The following is a 22,235-nucleotide window of genomic DNA, read 5'->3' as shown; positions in this document are numbered from 1 at the left end:
ACAGAAAAAGTATAGATAGCAAAGCGCATACTGTAAAATGAACCACAGTATTCAACAGGACAATCTTTACTAATCTCTTTTTTTAAAAAAATGTAGTTTAAAAAATGGAAAAACATGAAAAGACACTTTTCAGAGTTTTACTATTGTAACGTTTACTTGATGCTTCAGATTTTAGAAAGCAACAATGCTGAAACATCATCAGGTTGAAAATGTAAGTTAAATTTCGACAATGGTTTCAGCTGCAACTTTCTAACTATGTTCCAGAGTCCAGATGTTGAAAATGTATGTTAAATTTTAACAATGGTTTCAGCTGCAACTTTCTAACTATGTTCCAGGATCCAGGACTCCAGATACTAGGAGAACTAGTTAAAAAAAAAAAAAAAAAATCAGTTGACATTGACAGAACTTGTTGAACACACCCAGATCAGGCTCAGGTACCTCTTTAAAATAAAGGTGGATGCCATGAGACCATTTGAATTATTTTACTTTTTTTCCCCTCTGAAGCAACAGGAAAAATACATATCTGGTCTGTCACATTTCACACACTATTGGAAAGTTTTTTCTTACATAAGACTTGAAGACCAAAGCCTACTTCAAACAGTACTGAAGAACACCAGGTCTTCCAGCAAACCACCTCAATGGAGAAACACTCCAGGATTTACCTGTCAATTCACATGAAAGGTGTGCCTCACTTCATCAAATCCTAACCCTTTATTTCTCTTTGAAGTTCTGAGACCCATCCTTTTTCTAACTAGTCCCAAAGGTAAATCTGTCATTCACAGAAAACTTACTTCCTCTCAAGGATGATCACACGTTTCCCAGCCTCAGATCATTTTAACACATATTTTTTCAGCCAAGACGAAGTTTAACAAATCCAAATGATCTTCTTCACATTTGAATCTAATAATTGTACTACTGTGCCCAAACCCTGCTTGGGATATCTCTTTTTTTTTTCCTGTTCTTTATTTCTCCACAAAATGTAACTTTCCATATCATTATCCACTTCTGCCTACCTGCTGGGATACAATATTTAGCACATGATTTGTCTGCTTCTCCCAGCTGTCATTTTTCTTTCTATCCTATTCCTTGCACTAAATTCATCAGTGTAGTATCAGATTCCTTTACATCAGTTTGATATGCAATGTAACCTGCATTTGTCCAGCTTTTGCAGCAGGACAGATGACAGCTTCACATTCAGGTCTGTCAGTGCTGCTCTTCTAGAGGTTCTTGTAGACTTGTCTTTTCAATTATCAGCTGTTTTCCTCATTAGAACAATAATCTACTCTTGACATTAATGCCCAAGACAGTAGAGAAAAAAGAAAAGTCAGAAGGCAGTGAATGAATGCACACAGTTGTGCATGCCTAATTTTAGGTATGTTTTAAGTCTTTGTGCAGACATAGCAAAGGAGATCAGTACATTTTGAATGCAATTATCCTAATTATAACAGGTTTTAATGTCTTTATGACTAAATTATTTGTCATATCACATGCCCTACATGTCATCTTTTCTGGGAGAACATTGCCTCTGCCTGAGGCAGTATTGACTCATTTAATTTACTATATGTTCTTCTAGGGCTGGAAAGCACCTAATACATTCTGGATGCAGCCAAGTTCTAACCCAAAAGGTATAAAATAAAATAAAAATAAAATAAAATTTAAAACAATACAAATAAAATAACATAAAATAAAATAGGAAGTGTCAGAGAAAGTAAAACACAACCAAAAACCTTCTAATACACAGGCCATCTCTAAATACAAGTATCCAGTTTGCTAACCCAAAGAGAATAGATCCTGCCTTACCTTCGGGCAGGAACAAAGGAAAAGTGAGCAGGTGCATTTGGAGAGAAGTTCCTGGGACTGTCCAAAGGGCTGCTACCTGTTTGAGAAAATATTAAAAAAAAAAAAAAAAATCACCCCAAAATATTTTGTTCAGATTTGCAACAAAAGGAATAAGCAGAACATCTTTCAACTTAAGTTGTAGCCACAAATAATTGAAAAACATGGAGTTTTGAGTCGCTGGTCATCTGAGAATTAGTTTGCTAAAGAAATACTCTAATAAGGATTATCAGTATTTTCCCTCCTTTTAAAAAAATTTAAGGTGTATGTTGTCTTTCTTACTTTTAGGTAAGTAACGTCTCACACATGTACAAAACAGTTAATATGTTGCAATAATTTCTATAGAAATGCTTTTCCTGAGACTTCTCAATGAAAAGTCTGAGTAAGAAATTACATTGGTGACAGTGTCAGAAATAATGAATGGTAAGAAATTGCTTCTTCACACTGTACATCAAGGCTGAACGCAAAATTGACTGAGAAAAAAAAAAGACATAACAAAGGAACGGAACATGATAACAAAAGGAATTTAGACACATAGGTAATCAGGCTATAATGTATCAGCATTTACTCTAAGCACCACTTTCTGAAACAGTATTTCCACCATGAAAGTTCCAGTGAATTTATAGAGCAAGGCAAAAATAACCATTTTCTCCTGACACAAGAATACTTTCTCTGGGCTTTCTCTGTCATACGATACATAAGCATATGGTTGTAAATGGTATATTGCAATGTCTTTTATTACAAAGTAAAAAGCAAACATTTCATAGAAAGCCTTCCTGAAAGGCAGAATCATTTATAGACTAACTGCAGAAGCCTTTGAAAGTTCTGGATGAATGAGAAGCTTCGTGTCAGCAAGCGTGCTTTCTAGCAGGCATATTCTTAAGTGGTTTGCTCTTTCAGATCCTTTAATAGAAGCACAAAAGAGAAACTATACATAGCAAACACATGCCAAGAGCGATTTCTTTGTGCACAGAACAATAAAAAAGCATTCTAAGAATAGGAAAACTAAACAGATACTGGACAAGCACTACACTGCAAGGTGTATAACTGCGCTCATCAGAAATGTTTTATGTTTATGTAGATTCCATAAAAAATGGATTTATTTTAAAAGTCATGCTGAAAAGTGAAACATCAGTGATGGGTCATCTGCAAAGGACTTGTCTCTGTTTCAGGAGAAGTAGCAGATGTTGAGCTTGTCTCCCAAGCCAGCAATGTTTGTGAGGTTATAGTCCCATTCAGCACTGTACTGAAGCTTATAATTAAATTGCACTATTTTCAGCCCTAGTTATCATACATCTTAACTCTAACGCTGAGCAGAAATGGAATATAATCACTGTGCTCAGTGAAGGTAACATTCACTCACACTTCAGCTATAAAACTGGTTCACAAAAAACTGCAGCAGCATCTCTCCACAACTTCTTTTGACCTAGGTATGTGCACACCTGGCATGTAGGGAGAATGAGCTGATACCTTCTGGGGTATCAGGATGGCCACAGCACATCTGGTCTTGAAGTATACAAGGGGAAAAATAGCAGCTGTTTGAGATTAAAGCAGCCCCAGGCTGATCTAACATGTGTCAAGGAGCGATGAGAGAGCTTGACAGGTATGTAAATTCAAGACCACTCCACAATCTGCTTCATCAAGAGCAAGCTAAATTAAAAACAAAGGGTTTGAGCAACAAGTTTGTATTCCTTTGGCTTAGTTTTCTTTTGTACTGTCAGTTAAGCACTGACAAGTTCACCATGTTCATAACACAATTCAAGTCTTCACCCCAAACTGGGTACCATTTAACACATTCCCAGTACATTCCAAGTGAGAAGGGAGCAAGTGATGAGAAATCAATGCCTATAAGATTTTTCATGCTTCTGTTATTAAGCTTGTACTCATTTTTATTCCTGTGATCACAGCAGAAAAGCAGAGACATTGAGCTGCTTCAGAATTAAGAGACTTGAGTGGTTTGACAGTCTAGGTGGCACTGCAAGCTTGCAAGATGGAAGAAGGCTATGACAGCCACAAAGTGAACAGCTTCATGGTGCATAAACACACATGCCCTGGCAGCAGCACAAGGCTAGGGTTAGGGTCACCGTTTACTTGCTAGCAGAAAGCTGAAGGAGCATTTTCAAACAAAGCAAGGAAGGCTGCTGGTTTTGGTAGGAACCTTGGCCTTTGCTTCCCCCTTTCTCAGGCTTTACTGATAATGAACCCTACTGTGACAAGACAATCTTTTTGAACAAGTCCATTGCTTGATTCTGTTATAAACAGTATCATTGCCTTTTTATATCTTCATTGATCTTTTGTAAACTTTCCAGATTATGATCAAAATAGGATTTCAGCATAACTGAGCAAATTGGGTAATGACAGTTTTTAAATTTTGAAATTAAACATGTGGGTGTCTAAATTCTTCTGAGCCTGCACAATCTGCTATGGAGAGACTACTTATTTTCAAGGAACCCCTTTTTCAGATTTCTATGGCATATTTCCTTCCAGACACTGGAAGTTTAATTAGATCCCCTGTGAGTTTCTTCTAGTTTTAAAATGAAAAGCAATTAGTTTTTCTACTCAATTCAAGTCTAGGTGAAGCTTTTAAAACAACAACAGGGAGAAGGGGAATTACTACTTTCCCTAAAATTTCCCAGCATCTGCTCTAGTTGGTGGAATTTTAATAAGAGAAGCCTTAATGCAATGGTCTCATTCACCAAGGCTGATCGAAACCCTATTTATTCTGTTAGCAAAGGTGAATTCCCCTGTTGCTCAAGGGTTGTAAGTGGCTACTACAGAACTTGAAACAACTGTCTCAAGGGAGGCTGTTACACAGAATGGTTGCCCATTAGGTAAATCAACGCAGTTACATGAACGTTAATAATTCAGGTATGAACCTTTACATTTTCCAGACACAGGAAGAATGCAGCCAGAGCATTTTTACATCCACTACCCTCAAAACACAAAAACAACCTTACAGGTAATAGATAAGGGAAAGCCTCAGCTATCATCCACAAGCATGATACTTGTATAGGTAATAAGTCTAAAAAGTCACAATAGACCCATTTTGTTTTGAGATTCAAAAAACAAACGAAGAAATGCAAAAGACAAAGTTGTTGTAGTCTTCTGTGCAGGATATACCACCATTATTTGCTGAATAACAATACAAGCAGCTAAAGATCTTGCCTGCTACAAAACTAGCTGCCTTACTGCACACACAAATAATACTTAAGTACCTGAAATGACTGAAAAAGTTTAAGCACCCTCTGTAGCACTTGTCTCATATAAAGTGATGTAACCTCTTTCTAATGTTCAGATTTTAAAAAATTCAAAGAAATATAAATAAATGTAAGGCTCAGATGTGTAGACAGATCATTCATACAGTTTGAAAACCGACATAGCACACTTCAAAATCCATTAAGTATTCTTGAATCAGGACTGATTTCATGGCAGAGTTACTTCCATTTCAAATGTTGATATTTCTTAAGCATTACTTTTCCTCTACATTTTCTCGGATATGAAATTGTCTGGCATCTTATCTGGATGTTGTTTCAGATGTAAGTGTATCTGCCTGGATCAGTGTTCACTGGGGGGCAGGCTTGCCTGATGGGCAGTCAACTGTGCTGTATCACACCCACTGACTTTCACATTGCATAGCAGAGAATAATTCCTGAGGCTAGTGCCATTCAGGTCTTGAGTTTAGAGTGGTTCCTGAAAAGTCTCCCTGATTTCTCTGCAAGCTTGCTGTTCTTTTGATTCAGAAAAGAGTTTCCAAATGGGCATTAATAAGAGCATGTTCCAGACAAAAGAGGCCAGGCAGAGGCTCCAGCATTTCTTAGTAACTTATCAGTGTATGTGCCTGAACAAACAGATTGATAGATTCTGTTCAAATACTAAACAAATATCACAGCCTGTTCTCAGATTCACATCTCGTATATGATATTTCTTATGAAAATATTTGTGTCTCTACTCTAAATTTCATCTACTTTTGTCCCTTGAATAAATTCTTTTTCCCAGGGAAGACTCCTAAATACAGTATTGGTAGAGAACTCAAATTACAAGTAATTTCCCTTCCTATGCTCTACTGTCTACTCTTTGAGGTTACAAAGGATGTCCCTTTACTTCATTGTTTAAACCCTATATGCAACATCAGAACAAAAAATTGGAAATATTTGGTAATTACTGCTAAAGAAAGACAGCATACCACTGATTGGTCACTCTTGTTTCTAGAAGACATGTCTTGTTTCTAGAAGATATGTATCTCTAATTAAAGAGAAGCTTGTAAAGCCTTAGACAGCATCAAAACCATTAAAGCAACTTTTCATTTTTTACAGAGAAAAGCAAGTCAAAAGAGAATAAACTGTAAATATTTCTGCGTTTGTTCTCTGTGCAATGATCACATCAACTTCTTGTTGCAACCCACCAAGCAAGGACACTTCTTTCATATTTTGAGGAACATCCTTCTCCTTCACTTCAGTTAAAAGCTTGTACAACTGATTTAGAATTTGGTAAATCCAACATATATGTCAACTCTAAGAACAAAGTAAAGAGCACAACATAACCACATGGACAGTCTCTACCATGAAAAATGCCTTGTTGCAACTCAATTTTACAAAGCTACCACTATTACATGCAAGCACAGCAGACCCAAGGGAGTTTGAAGTGAAAGGGAACTGTCCTATGCAAATTGTTGGCCCTGCATTTTATCTGAGATTATGTAGTAAGAAGATATTATTTTTATATGTCACTTTTAAGATTTCGCTAACATTCAGAATTGAAAATCATGGGTCATTTAAAAAAAAAAAAAAAGATAATTTAAGTAACTCCCTAACCTTTCATGACTGGGCTTTATAGCATCCTGAGCAAATATGACAAGATATTTATGAAAACAGAGTGGTTGAAGCTTTCATGGGCATTTCTGAACAATAACTTTGTCATCTCCTTCTTTTCAACAGCCCGGATGTCACCTCTCAAGACGTGATGCTCTGCGAACAGAAGCAGATGGCTCCTTCTAGTTGAGATACTCTCAGTTTGCTGTTCTTTCTCAGCATTTCCTTAGTTTCAACCTCCAGAAAGGATTTACAGAACACACTGCCATGCAGGAGGAAGAAAGTCTGATTATAATGAAAACAGTCATTACTTGTCTCACGTGCAACAGTGATGTGCTTCCAGGCATGCTCCTTTGTGGACAAATGTTCAAGCTGATTCAAGCTACTGACTGGTGCCCATTAGGGCCATACCTTAAGCCCAACAATGTAGTCACACAGCACCTACCTCCCTCAGCAATAAAAACATCAAGGGAACATGCTGTTAGGCAAGCTGTTGAATCTGCACATGTGAGCCTTTCTGAAAATCTGTAATTACTGTAGGCTAAACAATCATTCCTTCTTTTTCTATAGAAAGAACATCTCCATACACTTCACCCTGGTGACTAACAAACAGTTGTCCATTTGTTCTGAAATGAGCATTTTCCAATTGCTGCCATGGTAAAAAACTGGCAGTAATGTAAAAAAAACCCAAAAAACAGAAGAGAATCGTAAACATCTCAAGTTGCTCTGAACAGCAGATAAAGACCTTAAGACAGCACAGAGCACATCTGCCAAGCTGCTGGAGGCATATGGAAACGAGCAGGATGTTTCATCTCATGAGAACTACAGTTAAATCACTGGCACAAATCAACCATACTAGGAGACTCAAAGTAAGATTTTGACCTAAATATAGTTACTTGATTTTATTTTACTTGCTTCTCAGTCTCAGGTTCTTTTGCAGGACATCAAGAGAACCCAATCCCCCAGAAAGAGTGAAGGATGGATATGGTAATGAATTAGAAAGTACAGAACAGATGAGGACATAAAACATTTAGTTTGAAACTGTAAAGAGATTCTTCAAGTTAGAAAAGATGAAAAACTATAATCAGATTAATTTCAAAGAGCATATTTTTATGCAGGGCATCATTATGTTCAAACTCACTAGAAAGAACACTGCCATTTTTCCCAAAGATCCCCAGGTAATGCAGTCCTAGGGAGTTACCTGCATGTCCATGAAGAGGGGAATGTGGTCGTGGGAGAGTTGGAGATGTGCTGGATGTTACAATCAAACTCTTTCTGTTGCTCGTACGACAGCTGAAAGAAAGAAACATAAATGATAAGGAATGGTCAGATGAACAACAGCATCTGAAGGTAGGTACTGCAGAACACCTCTGAGCTAGGAAGGAATCTCTCAGTATTTAGGTCAATATTTCCTCATACTCTCAATCTTGGTAGTGACATTGCAAAGAAGAAAACATACAGGGCCAAAAGGTATGTTGTCAGCAGCAAGTGCTTTAACATGCTGGAAGCACTATAAAAGTGCAGTTCATGCCACACAGGCCAGACAGCTGGTAGCACACTACTGACTCAGAAACTATGCACAAATCTTGCTTTACAAATCACACCAAAACCCCACAGAAAACTGTAAAACACCCCAGAATGCTTGAGATATTCTTCCTAATATCTGACTCAGCAAATAAATCTGTCATAATTATTTGCTATTACTATGAGAAACCAGAGCATATTCCTTATTGCAGAGTTGAAATTATGAAACAAAGTATTAGCATAACTCAGCAGATGAGTACGATTACTAATAAAACTTAATACCTGAGACTCAAGAATCTTCACAAACACATGCAGCAATATAGGCAGAAAACCTGGAAAATCAAGTTTCAGACAAACCCTCTCCCAAAGCAAAAATCAACTGCCCTCACTGACATGACAGCAACAAAAGCAACACTTCTGAGTAAAGCAGCTCACTTATTTTTTTCCCACTGAAGTTTCAGAACTTAGTCAAATGAAGAGACTTATGTGCTCTTCTGTTTGCTGCCCAGCCTGTGATTGCTAGTAGCAAATATTTAGCCTAAAATCATACTGGTCTTGGTAGAGGATGGGAGAACAGACAGGAGCAGGGAAGGTCGAGCAGAGGTTGAACAAGGAGCTTGCTGGCCAGCTCTGGCAGTGCCCCATGAAGCTCCACACTGGGTGACCACAGGCACATAGAAAGCCTGTCTGACTGCAGAGCTCCCAATGCTGACATCTGCTTTAGTCCTACCTGCACTGCGTGATCTTCTGGAGCTGCCCAGCAATAAACATGTTCAGACTGCCAAGAACTACAGTTTAATGCAAAACTATTTTGCTGCCACAGGATACAGAGCATTTGACTATCAGTATTTGTAAGGTTTTTTTATTGCTGTTCTATAGGAAACTAGAGAACTTGATGCAGAAGAACTATAACTGAACTGCCAACTATAATAAACAGTAATAAAGTTGAAGCACCATTAACTGGTATTCAGGCTCTTCAGAGTACTTAAAGCATTCCTCAAAATTATCCAACTGATTCCATACACTCTCCATTTACATTCATGTATTATTCAACAACAGTCCATCCAAAAACTGACTGCCATCGTGTACACTGTATGGAAAAACTAATGGTCTGATTTTAAGAAGCTTAAAATCTCAGTTCAAGGATTCTTTTAAATAAGTTTTCAATTATTCTATTCCAGTTACTGTTAAGAAAAACCCAAACCAAACCAGAATACTCAATTCCAACACTAATATTAGATAATAATAATGTTTATATTACTAGAAATCTTTTTCACAACATCAGAGTCCTGAATGTTCTAATATAATGTGTATTACAATGTAAGAAATAAGAAAAAATCCTGGTTATATTATTACAAATGGTAACATAGGAATTTAAGATCTCATTCAATATAAAACAATGAGAAAGCAGCTCTATCCTCTATGGTCATATCCCTTTGCTAAAGAGAGTTCCTAAAACACAGCTCATCACAGCGATGTCTGGAGCTGGCTATGGAAACTTAGTGTATTTAAATCACAGAATAACAAGGAAAAATTAACTGTCCCAAACTCAGAGCTTTTTAACTGCTTGCCTGCATTTGCCAAACCGGACCAAGGTTTACAAACCCATTTTCTCTGCTGTATTGGCAAAGCTAAGGAAGCAAAAGGAAAGGGTTAAGTGGCTGGAGAGCAAGCACAGCTGAGACCTGTAAAAATAGGTCAGGTTTACACAAATGTACCCAGAGACAGGAATGGCTTGGAGTCAAAGACTAGACCCAAGTTAGGAATAAAATATTATTCTCTTTACACTTTCAAAACTGGATAACTTTCAGTTTCCCTGGATCTCTAATCTGGGAAGCAGGAACATTACTCAGGCCTCTTTAGCCATTTCTGTGATACTACATGTGTTGGCAGTAAGGCAAAGCTTAAACACAAAGGCTAAACCCAGAATTTCTAATTTCTTGAATCCATATTATGAGAAAAATATAAAGACAAATAAAATCATGCTCTGTGGTGGTGGAAGAGAGCTTTTTGGATGTATACACAAAACTCTTAACAGATCTTGGAATCCCAGAGAAACCACAGCACCAGAGTGATGAAGTTCTGGTAGTCACAAAAATACAAAAGAAGAGGGGGAAGGAAGGAGGTAACATGATGACTTCAGGTGGGCAAAGTCCCCAAGAAGTCACAGTAACAGCATTTGAACACTTCCTAAAGAAAGAAGAAGCAAAGCTGGCTTTAACCAGGGCTTTGTGCCAAAGAAATTCAAACTAGTCAATTTAAGTTTTGGCAGAAACAGTTCTAATTAAGAAAAAATTATTTCCTGGAAGATGCACTTTAGCCAGACAGACAGTACTGGGCTCAACACTGATCTACAAGGCCAACTATAATGAGGAGACATATTATTATTTTTTAAATTGCATTAATTGTTGTTTATTACTGTTCACAAATTCTCCAAACAATACCATATGTTTCTTTGCCCTACAAATAATTCAATCTACATAAGAAAGCAGTATTAGAAGGAGAAAGCAGAAAGGGAAAAGGTTACCTATACCTCTGAGTATTTTAACTAGGGAAAAAAAAAAAAATCAAGTTCTTAACCAGTCCAGAGAGTTTCCAGGCATTATTATTTGTTTATAAGCTGAATTTTTGCTGTTTTCATTAAATGCAAGGCAAGCCTTACACTGACCCTCCTTTCCTCTCACCATTTAGATTGGGTCTTGTTAACTGTTTTTTCTTAGATCCCACTTCATCAGTGCAGAGAACAAACCCCCTCCAGGTCTCCCAGTTTAGGTGAAATACAATTTTAATAGCACAGAGTTTCTCTACTGCCTGGAGATACAGGGTTGAGCTCCAGCCCAGAGAGTGCTTTTGGAAGGCTGTCAACGTGCAGCCTTCCCTGTGGCCAACCCCCTGCCCGGCTGGGCTGCCGAGGGCCCACATCCATGCTGCCAAACCCAAGCCTAGAAATCCCTGAAAGAACAACAACTTGATTTAATTCTGAAAACACACACACACACACACACATACACACAGAGCAGCATGGACAGTTTATATCAAAATACTGGAAACAATGCCTTTGCCATCACTATGGCAATAGAGCTTTTACTATGTCTGGAGTTAACTTCTCGCCCTGCAGTAAAAATAACATTTGTTACGAGGACTGAAGTGCTCCCAGCACATTCCTGAAACTGAACACTGCAGCACATTGGACACGGGTCTGGTAACTAGACACTGGTTTTGGACCCACTGAAATGTGCCCTGGAGACAGCACCCTTGGGCAAAGTTATTTATGTGAGCACTTGGTAGTGTACCTGCGAGCTGCACGCAGCCCGGGCGCTCCTCAGCTACACCCTGACAACCCTTCACATACGTGCCGACAATTCAATGTTGAGCCTCTAAAATAAGCACCATTAGTACACCTTGTTCCACATGCATTTTCAGTCTGAAAAAGAAATCAATGTTTCAGTTTCAGCATAAATCAATATTTGATTCTTTATTTTAGCAGTTTACTCAGGGGACACCTCCAACTCACTGAGTAAAGCTGATTAATGTCCGTAAGGCGTTCAAGTAATGAAAGCAAGGGCCACAGAAAAACAATTTAAAAATAATTAGCCAAACAACATTGCCAAGTAACTTCACAGAGCTGCTGGTTATTGGAAATTAATAATGATAAAGAAGTTTCTCAAAATCCATCTAAATTGATAGGCCTTGAAAAATTTCTCAGAGCTGAAGCTTCTGAATACAGAAGTAAATAGGATTAGCACTGACTGCACAATTCTTCCCATAGACTTTGATAGAAATCAACTTGAACTAAAAAGACGTACATAGAAAGTACACTTTAAATCACTTATTTTGGTTAGTAATCATTGATGTATTTTATTCACATTAGTGATTTTTAGTTATAGAGTTCAGTTTTGCAAACCACCCCAGGTTGTCAGTGCCAGATTAACTCTTTCATTAACTAATAATTCCTTTCAAAATAACATATCAGAAGTCCAACATTAGACTTGTTCCAGATTTGACATTTAAATCAGTGAGCCCAAATCCCTACAAAATGGGATCCAAAATTCAGAGTAATCATACCTACAAAAGCTATCTGTGGTTCCATATTTTCCAGTGTACTATCACCTAAACAAACTTCACTCAATTCTCCTCTGATGTTACAGGAGTTTGGTTTCTGTTGATTTGCTTTACAAAGACTTCTTTATGAGAAACAGACATTTTGGAAATGAAAATAAGTATTTAAAATTTTTATTCACAATGGCAAAAAATTTACAAAATCCAAAATCTGCATGTCAATGAATGCACCAGCTGTGCAGCAGTGTTAACTAGATGTGGAAGTTATTGTCTTAATTATAGTAATTCAAAGATGGAAGCAATTTTGTAAGCTTTAGCATTACCAACAACAGGGATAATTAGTTCTCTAAAATAGATAAGAATAAGTAAGCATCTGGTTCAAGTGATTTTATTTTTTTCTTCCACATTCAAGAATAGTTTAAAAGTTATTCATCCTAGAATAACTGGGGGAGGAGGGAGAATGTTGTTATTATTCATGGTGTAGGCTTGGTGGTTTGCACATTCCTACAATAAACACTTTTATCTTAAAGAAATATAGTTATGCTCACTGAAGACTTGAAGGATGGAAGCACAAGCCCAACAAACAACTTCTAAAAGATTGCAGACAGATTTTCCATCATAACAGACACAGAACTATCCTCTTTCCAATGTCATCCAGGAAAACAGCTTGTATTTCCTGTCATTACATCCCATGAGCATGGAAACAGTCTTAATTTGGATCCCTTCTGGTTACCTTGTCCAGACTAACCAACTAAGGATTCTTTCTCCAGTGCATCTCCAGACACTCCTCCTCAGCCATCCATTCCTTTATAAGCTCAAACTTCAGCTTCCATGACCTTAAGACAGGATTGTAGTACTTCTGTTTCCGCCACCTTATCGAAGAATCTCAAACAGGACTGAACTCCAGAACCTAAAGGAATTTATCCTTAAAGCAATGTAACAACAAAAACCAACAGGCTAACTGAAAGATCCTTTTCCACAAGAAGCTGTCACCTGCTAGTCACTACAACCACAGTGACTACAATCAGAGAAACAGATGCCAGAATCTCTGTGAATTTGTGTTGCCCACTGCACTCAAGCACAATGAAGGAAATAAACTGGACAAATAGGAATTTTTTTGGTAACTGCTCCAAGTTTTCCAGCTTGCTGTGGATGACAGCTGTACCAGGCTGCTGCAGACTCATTATGTGTTCAACAGTGCTTGGTCCACACAGGATAAAAAGCTTCATCCTCCTCTTTCCTTTTTTTTTTTAATATCTATTTCATATTAATCCAGGTACCTGCAATGCATAAGTTGCTTCAGAGGAAGAAATGCTGCACAACCATCTATGAAAAAGCCTTCTTGGAAAGTGAAGAAGATGTCACCTTGCCATGAAAACAAGAGAATGAGCCCATATGGTTGAAGCCTTTGCATTCTCTATCAAACAAGATGTTATAGGGGGTTCCCATGTCTCACGCTGGTATCAGTAAATTGGAGTCACTACCAGGTGTCTGTGGAAAGACACAAATTCTAGTTGACTCATGAAGCACGAGCTGCACTTTTCTACAAACACCCAAAGACAGCACAAGGGACAAAAATGATGAAGAATGTCCTCTTTCGTAACACCACACATTTCAGTATGGTAACACACACATTGACTGAACAAGGAGTCAAGCAAAGCAAGGCTTACAAAGCATGCTGTAAGCTGATGTAAATTGGTTCTTTTGTTTTAAGGAAAATTAACACCTTAGCACTTCGGAATTAACATTGCGTGAAAGACCGTTTTCCCTTCATTTAAAACAAGCCATGTGTTTGATAAATCCTTCTGCTGCATTCAGAACTCAGATTCAAGAAGCAGCATCACCTCAAGCTAAGAACTTACAAAAGAAAAGGCTGAAATTGCCAGTTAACACCAAATTTGTGTCTAATTTGCCTAATGTTTGAGGCTGGTGCACACCTGCGTACACCATGCTGCACAGTGCAGACCTTTTGCATTATTAACAGCGTAGCAACAACTCTGCAAAACCAAACAAAATGAAATGTCACAACAGATTACAATGACTGGCACAGCCATTCTCAACTAAATCAAGACACTTTATTCTGAAGTATACTTCCATCTCAAATATTCTCCAAACCTATATGTGTGCATATATGAAAAGAAAAAAAAAAATAAAAAAGAAGAGATGCCTCAGACCAAATACAGACAGTATTTAATGGAAGGGAACAGGCACCAACCTTTTCAAGCATTACTATCTCCTACTTCAGTCATGTTATGCATTATACTGCCATGAAGTTACATCATGAAGTGTAAAAGGATGATTTAATGAAAACTAAGCATAACTGCATACTTTCATTTCCCATTTCCTCCAACTATTATTAAATGCTTCATGTAGCATAACTGTTTCTTAAATAAGTCTCTACTAAGCAATTCTCGTGAAAGACAGTTTATCGCACTTTTTCCTCCAAAAAGCCAAGCCAACAATTTCAAGACTGAAATGACAAAAGTAATTTTACATTGTTTCCAATCTTTCAGCCGTGAGGCTGACAATGATATACAGGTGTGCAATATAACAAATCCATTCTAAACACTCCTCCCAAAGTTGTGTCCAGAAATCCAAGCATACAAGCTGAAAATGAAAAGAAACACTTTTCCAAGATTGAAAAGTAAAGAGATTTAATATAAATCTTGCATAAATTAATATGAAAAGTCACTGAATCGCTTTATAGAACACAAGAACAGCTCATTTTGTTTCAGAGCTTTTTCTTAGCTTAAGTATCAAAAAAATGTTAGAATCAGCTCTTTTTCAGCTAATTACAGTTTCAAACTTCAGTGTGAGAATAAATTACATATCTAATTTTAAAGCTATTTTAACAATACATTATTTTAGAAATAATCTCCAAATCAGACTGCAACAATGGAATTGCCTTTTTGCACAGAGCACAGACTTCTACATGGTTGTACAGTAACAAAATCAGGGTGGGAGCATTATGAATGGAAATGGGACTTTGATCTTGGCAACTGAATTATTTGCCAGCTTTAATAATGCATATTCTGAAGGTTAGACCAACAAAATCGATATACATGGGTGATAAAATCCACACTTTTCCTGTGTCGAATACTTGAATTAAAAGGTAGTATTTTCTCTAAAAACTCAGCATCCATAGTTTATTTTCTAGTGATGATTCACAGCCAGATTTTTCCGATAGATTATACAGAAGCTCATGAAAGATGACATCCAAATGATACCTTTGTAGCTACATAGATTTTCACAACTTGATAGAGTCTTAAAGCTATTTCTCTAGTTCATACTAACTGTCAGCACTGACTAGTCTTAAATTATTGTTGCATAGGGCAAATGCCAGTCCAGACACTACTCTAAGGAAATCCTAGTACAGACAGAGCATAGGAAATGAAAGGAGCTTTTCAGTTCTACCTGTTTTTTTGACAGAAAGGCTTCCTAGATGTTCTGAATTTATCTCAGAAGCTAGAGGGACTGAAATATCTGACCTTTAAAAAGAAAAATCTACCAAGATAAGCTACAACATGTATTACCATGCTTTGCACCACTGGTACATCCTGCCTATCTTTCTGACCCACGCAGCACTCCAACCATCACTTGCTATGAGAATCATGCTCTTTTGAGACTGCACCTTTTCCTTTGAATTTTGCAGACCTTCCATATTAAAAAAAAAAAGAATTTAATCAATTGGTAAACAATTCATAAGTCATCCACTATAGCAAAGTACAGCAGATGATGATAAAGATCCAGAAAATCGAAGTCTCAGTCTCAAGCTGCCTCTCTTACAATTGCTTTAAATTTACACTTCTGCTTCTGAACTAAGAGGTGAGAGTGCATTTTGTATTTTCATTATACAACACCTTCTCCTTTCTAAAGCAATAGTGTTTCTCCACTCTTATCATGTTTCTTACAAACAAACAAAAACCCCAAACAAACAAACCAGCATCAACTTTGCAACAGTACTAAATAAGGACAAATTACTTCTAAAGACAGACCAATGCAGAAACGTTCATTTGTTCAACCACTTTTCTGTGAAAGTGTATTAAAAAGTGCATCAACACACAGACAAACATGAAGCTTCCAAAAGCCCTCAAACAGAACCACTGGAAGTGACTTGCCACTTATGGTTGCATACACACAGATGGAATTAAAATCCTCCAAAATCTCTCTGAAACTACAAGCAGTGCATGAGGGTGCTAAGTTTGGCTGTAAGAGTCTAAATGGGCATATCAGGAAAACAATGAGGATTAACAAAACTGTAATCTCAGCAAGTAAGCAACAGAACTTTTGACATTTGTCCAGGACTAAACTGTTTTAGAAAGGAACGTGCCAATGCTTTGCTCATCTGGACTCAAGAGAGGCTGAGCAGAGCTGTTCCCTTCCAAAGCAAGATGAAGGGGAGATGTGCATGCCAGTATGCTGCTTTAATGCAAAACAGATATTGAGAGAGAACACATAATGCTCACTTTGTTCCCTTCAGCTTTGCAAAAAGAAATGCTGCTTGGGACCCCTCTAATCATTACACTCATTCAATGGCAGGGAAGAAAAAAGGATATCTAGATAAAAATTGGCTCGAAATGTTAAAAGAAGTTGTTACAAAGGAGTTGAGTTCTGTAGGCATTGAAAATGCTCAGTGCAGCAAGTAAAACCAGTATGAATTCACGTAGAAAGATACCCTACACTCTTGGAAATCAAATTTCAGTTATTTGGTCCTTACTTGTTTAGGGAAGGCAGATCTGTCGATAAAGCGTTGTTCGCAGATAAAACCAAAATACATAAAATACATGAAAAAATTACTTATGAAAATACATTAGATAACTCTGCTGCAGTGTGTATCAGATCAAATAAGCAGCCCACTTCAAAAATTAAAAGAGGCCCATAGAACACATTTCAAGTTAACAGAGCAATGATACCACAGAAGGCAGCAGAAGAGTGGGAGCCCCTGAGTATGGATCCCACCCCAGCAAAAGGAGCAGCCCTCAGATCTCCAGCAAGGGTGAGTTTCTGGAACAATCAAGCCTGATTACATGTTAAACCTTATTGTTTTGTGTAAAGCTTACTTGCTATCTCAGCCAAATGTTCATTATCCAATAACAATCAATTTTTCATACAAGGATGGCTGTTCCAGTTTAGTAACTATACAAACATCTACAAATAGACACACACACACAGAGGTTTGAAATTTTAGCAGCTCAAAGCAGAAACAATCATTCACAAAACTAAGCATAACAAAACCACAAACACTGAAAGGCACTAGCTGAGAGTTAAAGCTTGTTGCAGTACATGTTGAATGGCAAAGCAGTTCTGCCATTGCCTGAGAGAAGTACTCTTGCTTGAAAAGCTGTTCTACTTAGGAAGGCTGAAGATTAAAATTAAAATCAAAATCAATTCCACTTACAGTCAGATGGTGGAGAGTAGTAAGTACAAATACACGAGTGTATCAAAAATAAATGGATGGCAGTGGTGATGTTAAGAAGGAATTATAAAAGAAATTAGGAAAAAAATAGTTCCTAATAAAATCACAGAGCCATAATTTACATGGCTATTAAAAAGCAGGTATTTAGTAAATGTACTTCTTCTAAAATTAGATCAGAACATAAATGAAGAAACCACTAAAAACTTTTTGAATGCTTCATGTACTTATATTTAAAGAAACTAGAAATGGGTAAGTATTATTTTTACAAATGGCATGTAACAAACTTAAGCACAAACTGACAAACACAGGCACACACAGCCCAAATCTTTTCTGAGACAAAGCATGGAAAGATAAAATAGCTAATTAAAATTAGCCTATTTCTGTATAAGTGAAAGAGTGTTGTAAAGCACATTTCCAGAAGTCAAGATTGTCATATTCCAGATTTCTTGCTGTACCAGTTTGGTTCCACCACAAAGTCTGAAACCAGATGAAACTCATGAAAGTTGCACAAAGTACAAGAGTGAAGACACAGAGGAAGACAAATGCAAACACTACAGAAAGTCTTCAAATTCCATAGCAATCATGCTTAATTTAAATTAAGCCTGCTAATTGCAATGTACTAATTTACCATGCAATCAAGACTGGAACAAAATTAAAGGACAGGAAAACATACAATATACTGGAAATAAGTAATTTCAAATGCCACCACAGGATTCAGGCTGGTTTTCTTAGAGATCAAAGATTCAGAGAAATTATCTTCTTGTGTATGCTTGCAGAACATTGCAATCTACAGAGGCTCATGTCTCTTTGGGTCCTGGCATCTCTAGTCTAGTACATGCTCATGGCAGTGTTTTATGACATCAAAAGTTAACTCCTTTTGCATCAAATAGAACACAAGAAGTGACATTTACACGTTCTACTAATTCTGAAGTTGTTTAAGTGATATGCTCAGTACTTCATAAACACAGCAGGCAGTAATGGATAAAGGGATGTTAATGCAAGCATCATACCACTATATAAGCATAACGTTTACTTAGCTTTTCAAGACATGACTAAGCTTCATCTCCATATGAAGATATCATAGTCGAATACCAACTCCTCAAACTTGAGACTTTTTTGTGGAAAAGATCCCCATTAAGCTTACAGTTTCAAAATGTGTCCAATTTACTGCACAGCAATTCTCTGTGCTCCTCTCACCTTCAGCTGACCCAGTACCAAAAGCAAGCAGCAGTCTTTAAAACTGAACTTTTTAAGAGGCTTGGAATAAACTACAAGATTTCACTGCTGAAACGCTTACTATTTTATCTAGAAATCTCTTCTAAAGAGCTCCTAGGTATTATTCTGTAGTCCTCAAAAGTAAAAACTGGGCTATGGACTGGGAAGACCTATTCAGGGAATATCTGATAATTAGCTACAAATGTGGAATCAAATCACTTCAAAGGTGTTTTCTTTAATGCTTTGATAAAATGTATACCTTCTCAATATGCTAATTCAGATTTGCTCAAATCTGACCAAAACTAAGTCATTTGCCTCCAGAGAGGTGCATGGTGATAGAAGATGACACATCACACACTCTCAGTTCTTTAAATAAGGTCTGCTTTTTACAAAAAATGTTTTGCCCGAAGGTGTACAGTTCCTTGTTAACATCAGCATTCAGCTGCTACTAAAATAGTGGGATTCTCCAGTGGACCAGAGAACATGTCACTTAGTTTGCTCCTCAGCACAACCCAGCACCTCTTCAAGGTACAGCAAGGACACGCAAAGAGTAGCAATATGGCATGGACAAAGGCTCCCCAGAAACTAGATACATAGAATCAGAGAATCAGTCAGGGTTGGAAGGGACCTCAAGGATCATCCAGTTCCAACCCCCCAGCCATGGGCAGGGACACCTCACACTACAGCAGGCTACCCAGAGCCTCATGCAGCCTGGCTGCAAACACCTCCAGGGATGGGGCCTCAACCACCTCCCTGCACAACCCATTCCAGGCTCTCACCACTCTCATGGGGAAGAACTTCTTCCTCACTTCCAGCCTGAATCTCCCCACTTCCAGCTTCATTCCATTCCCCCTAGTCCTGTCACTCCCTGATAGCCTAAAAAGTCCCTCCCCAGCTTTCTTGGAGCCCCCTTCAGATACTGGAAGGCCACAATAAGGTCACTTCGGAGCCTTCTCTTCTCCAGACGGAACAGCCCCAACTCTTTCAGTCTGTCTTGTACTAGTATTTCAGTATGGCTTTTGGACAAAAACACTGAAGGGAGAAAAAGAATTCTACCTTGTCTTCTGAAAAGCTCTTTATGAGAATGGTCTTTTGGATTACATGAAAAAGTAATGGGTATTTTGCTCACTAATGTCTGGGATAGACATCTACAAGTCCATCCCAGAGCTTTAAGTTGGTGAGTGCTCTGGATTTAAAATTCACTTGTCAGAGACAAACAACAGTTGAAATAAGCAGACGCACAGACTTTGTAAGGATTCCAAAACCCAAATGTGTCGACTTCAATTAAACACAAGAACTGCACATTTCCAGGCCAAACACGTGCCAGAATGTACTTCTTCTGTCTTATTTTCCATAAGAGTACTGATCTGATCTGAGTGTTCTCTGTGAAGTTTAGAATCTGCCTTCTCCTCCTAACTCTTCTGAAACCAGTTTCGTTCCTCAGTGTTTCATTTTGCTCATTTAATACTTCAGTGTAAAATTATTTTATAGTCAGCAGCCTGCTTCATGAGAAGGATCCAAATAAATCATTAAATCGTCCACAATTTGTGTGTTGCTTCGTTTCCTCTCCACAAAGGTTCTGACTTGAAAAACTAGTTTGTCCTGGGCAATAGCCAAGTGTTCATATAAGAGAGTTTCCATCTGAACAAAGAGCTTTCAAGGCCTAAAACTTCAGTGTTAACCCTGTAGAGCACTTCGAGATTTAGTCTAGCAGGGTAATAGACTTACAGAGACAGAATCTCAAATAAAGCAGAAATTACAAACAATCCAGGGTATATTTCCTGAATCATTACACTTATTTTGGATATTAGGAGGCCCTTCCTTCCATTCATGGTGCACAAGCCTCTTTTATTGTATTTAAGCAGCACAAAGACCCTGTAATGGAAGAGTGCATTGGAAGCTCCCCAAAACTCATCCATTAGTGAGCAAAATACCCATTACTTTTTCATGTAATCCAAAAGACCATTCTCATAAAGAGCTTTTCAGAAGATAAGGTAGAATTCTTCTTCTCCCCTCAGTGTTTTTGTCCAAAAGCCATACTGAAATACTAGCACAAGCAATTTGAATGAAACTTCTTTTCCAACCAGGAGTGTCAGGAGGCCATTTAATATGCTGAGCTAAGTAAAAAAAAATAGAGCTAAATATTATGAAAAGCATCAGGTTTCCAGGTCTTTCACATCCTTCCCAACATAAGGGAAACATTTCTTACTTTATTCATTTGAGCACGGAAATGTGTGGCATGACAGCTGTCACTTTAAACTTAATTATAGCCTAGACTCACATTTTTAAGATTAGCTTTATGTTACCATAAAAATATAAGTATTCTGCTAGCGTCAAACTAATTGTTTTTCTTCAAAGTGACAATGTATATATGGAGGAGGTGGCATCCTTCTGACACATACAGCTTTTAATGTCAATCTGGATGAATCAGCATAAAAAAGACACTGAATACATTTGAAGGGATATGTATGGACTTACTGTCTATCACAGTCCTGTTATGTTAGCTTAAAAGTTAGCACAAATACACCAATGCATCAGAAAGCAGCATTTATGTGCTCCTGGCTGTGTGATTACTTCCCACTCCCTTGTTTACATCCCAGTGCAAGGGTGTTTACTGTGAATATTTCCATTGTGAATAGCATTCTTTTGAGTTACCAAGGAACTGTTCACACCAAAATACAATGATTTCCACAGAATCACCCATTTTAGAGGTGTGTTACTATTTGAAGATGGCGTTACACTTTAAGGGTAGTTAATTCCTGTGATTTTCACAAATTACCAAATCACTGATGCCCTTTGACTGAAATGAAAAGAGAAAAGCAAATTAGAGCACCAATAGCAATTGTGGACACAAAACCAGCACACCCTTGCTAACAGATACCCACCTTTGTCATCCCCCAGAGTTATCTTTTGAATCACTTCAACACACACATCTCTCCTGTCTCAACTTTGCAAAAAGAAAGACACTAAGCAAAAGTGAAATTATTAAAATCCATGGTCACAAGCCTGTCCAACCCAGACAGGATTAAAATGATGAAAAAAAGAGCAAACATTAGAGATCATCGTCCTAAGTCAGTTTTTCAAGACCAGCAAACACCTACTGGCACAGTTCTACACTGCTCTTAATAATATCAAATTGCAAGAGTATATTCAAGATATCCTCAAGGCACCAAGAAACAAAAGGATTTAGAAACACAGACATTTCATTTAAACATACCAGAATGATGTTTTATCTTTCCATAATCCAATTTCAATAGGTAATGCCTCAGCATAGCTGATACTAGAATATCAACCCCACATGCCCTTTGAACCAAGGAATTCTCATATTTCTTCCATAGTTCAAAATCATAAATATTTATACAGAACCAGTTTGACAG

At 37.6% G+C, this 22,235-nt stretch overlaps 1 protein-coding gene across 2 annotated transcripts in view; it reads right to left on the bottom strand.

The window, feature by feature from the left end:
* MAST2 (microtubule associated serine/threonine kinase 2) overlaps positions 1–22,235 on the bottom strand; it is a 183,166-nt gene that overhangs the window by 56,236 nt on the left and 104,695 nt on the right. For both annotated transcript variants that reach the window (XM_054384103.1, XM_054384104.1), the window contains 2 exons: positions 7,846–7,937; positions 1,801–1,876 (listed from right to left, as the gene is read on the bottom strand). In XM_054384103.1, the coding sequence (XP_054240078.1) occupies positions 1,801–1,876; positions 7,846–7,937 (168 nt within the window). The remainder of the gene's footprint in view (positions 1–1,800; positions 1,877–7,845; positions 7,938–22,235) is intronic.

This window comes from Indicator indicator, chromosome 10, assembly GCF_027791375.1.
Source record: "Indicator indicator isolate 239-I01 chromosome 10, UM_Iind_1.1, whole genome shotgun sequence".
In the NCBI taxonomy this organism is placed as follows: domain Eukaryota; kingdom Metazoa; phylum Chordata; class Aves; order Piciformes; family Indicatoridae; genus Indicator; species Indicator indicator.
This window is presented reverse-complemented; position numbering and strand designations above follow the sequence as displayed.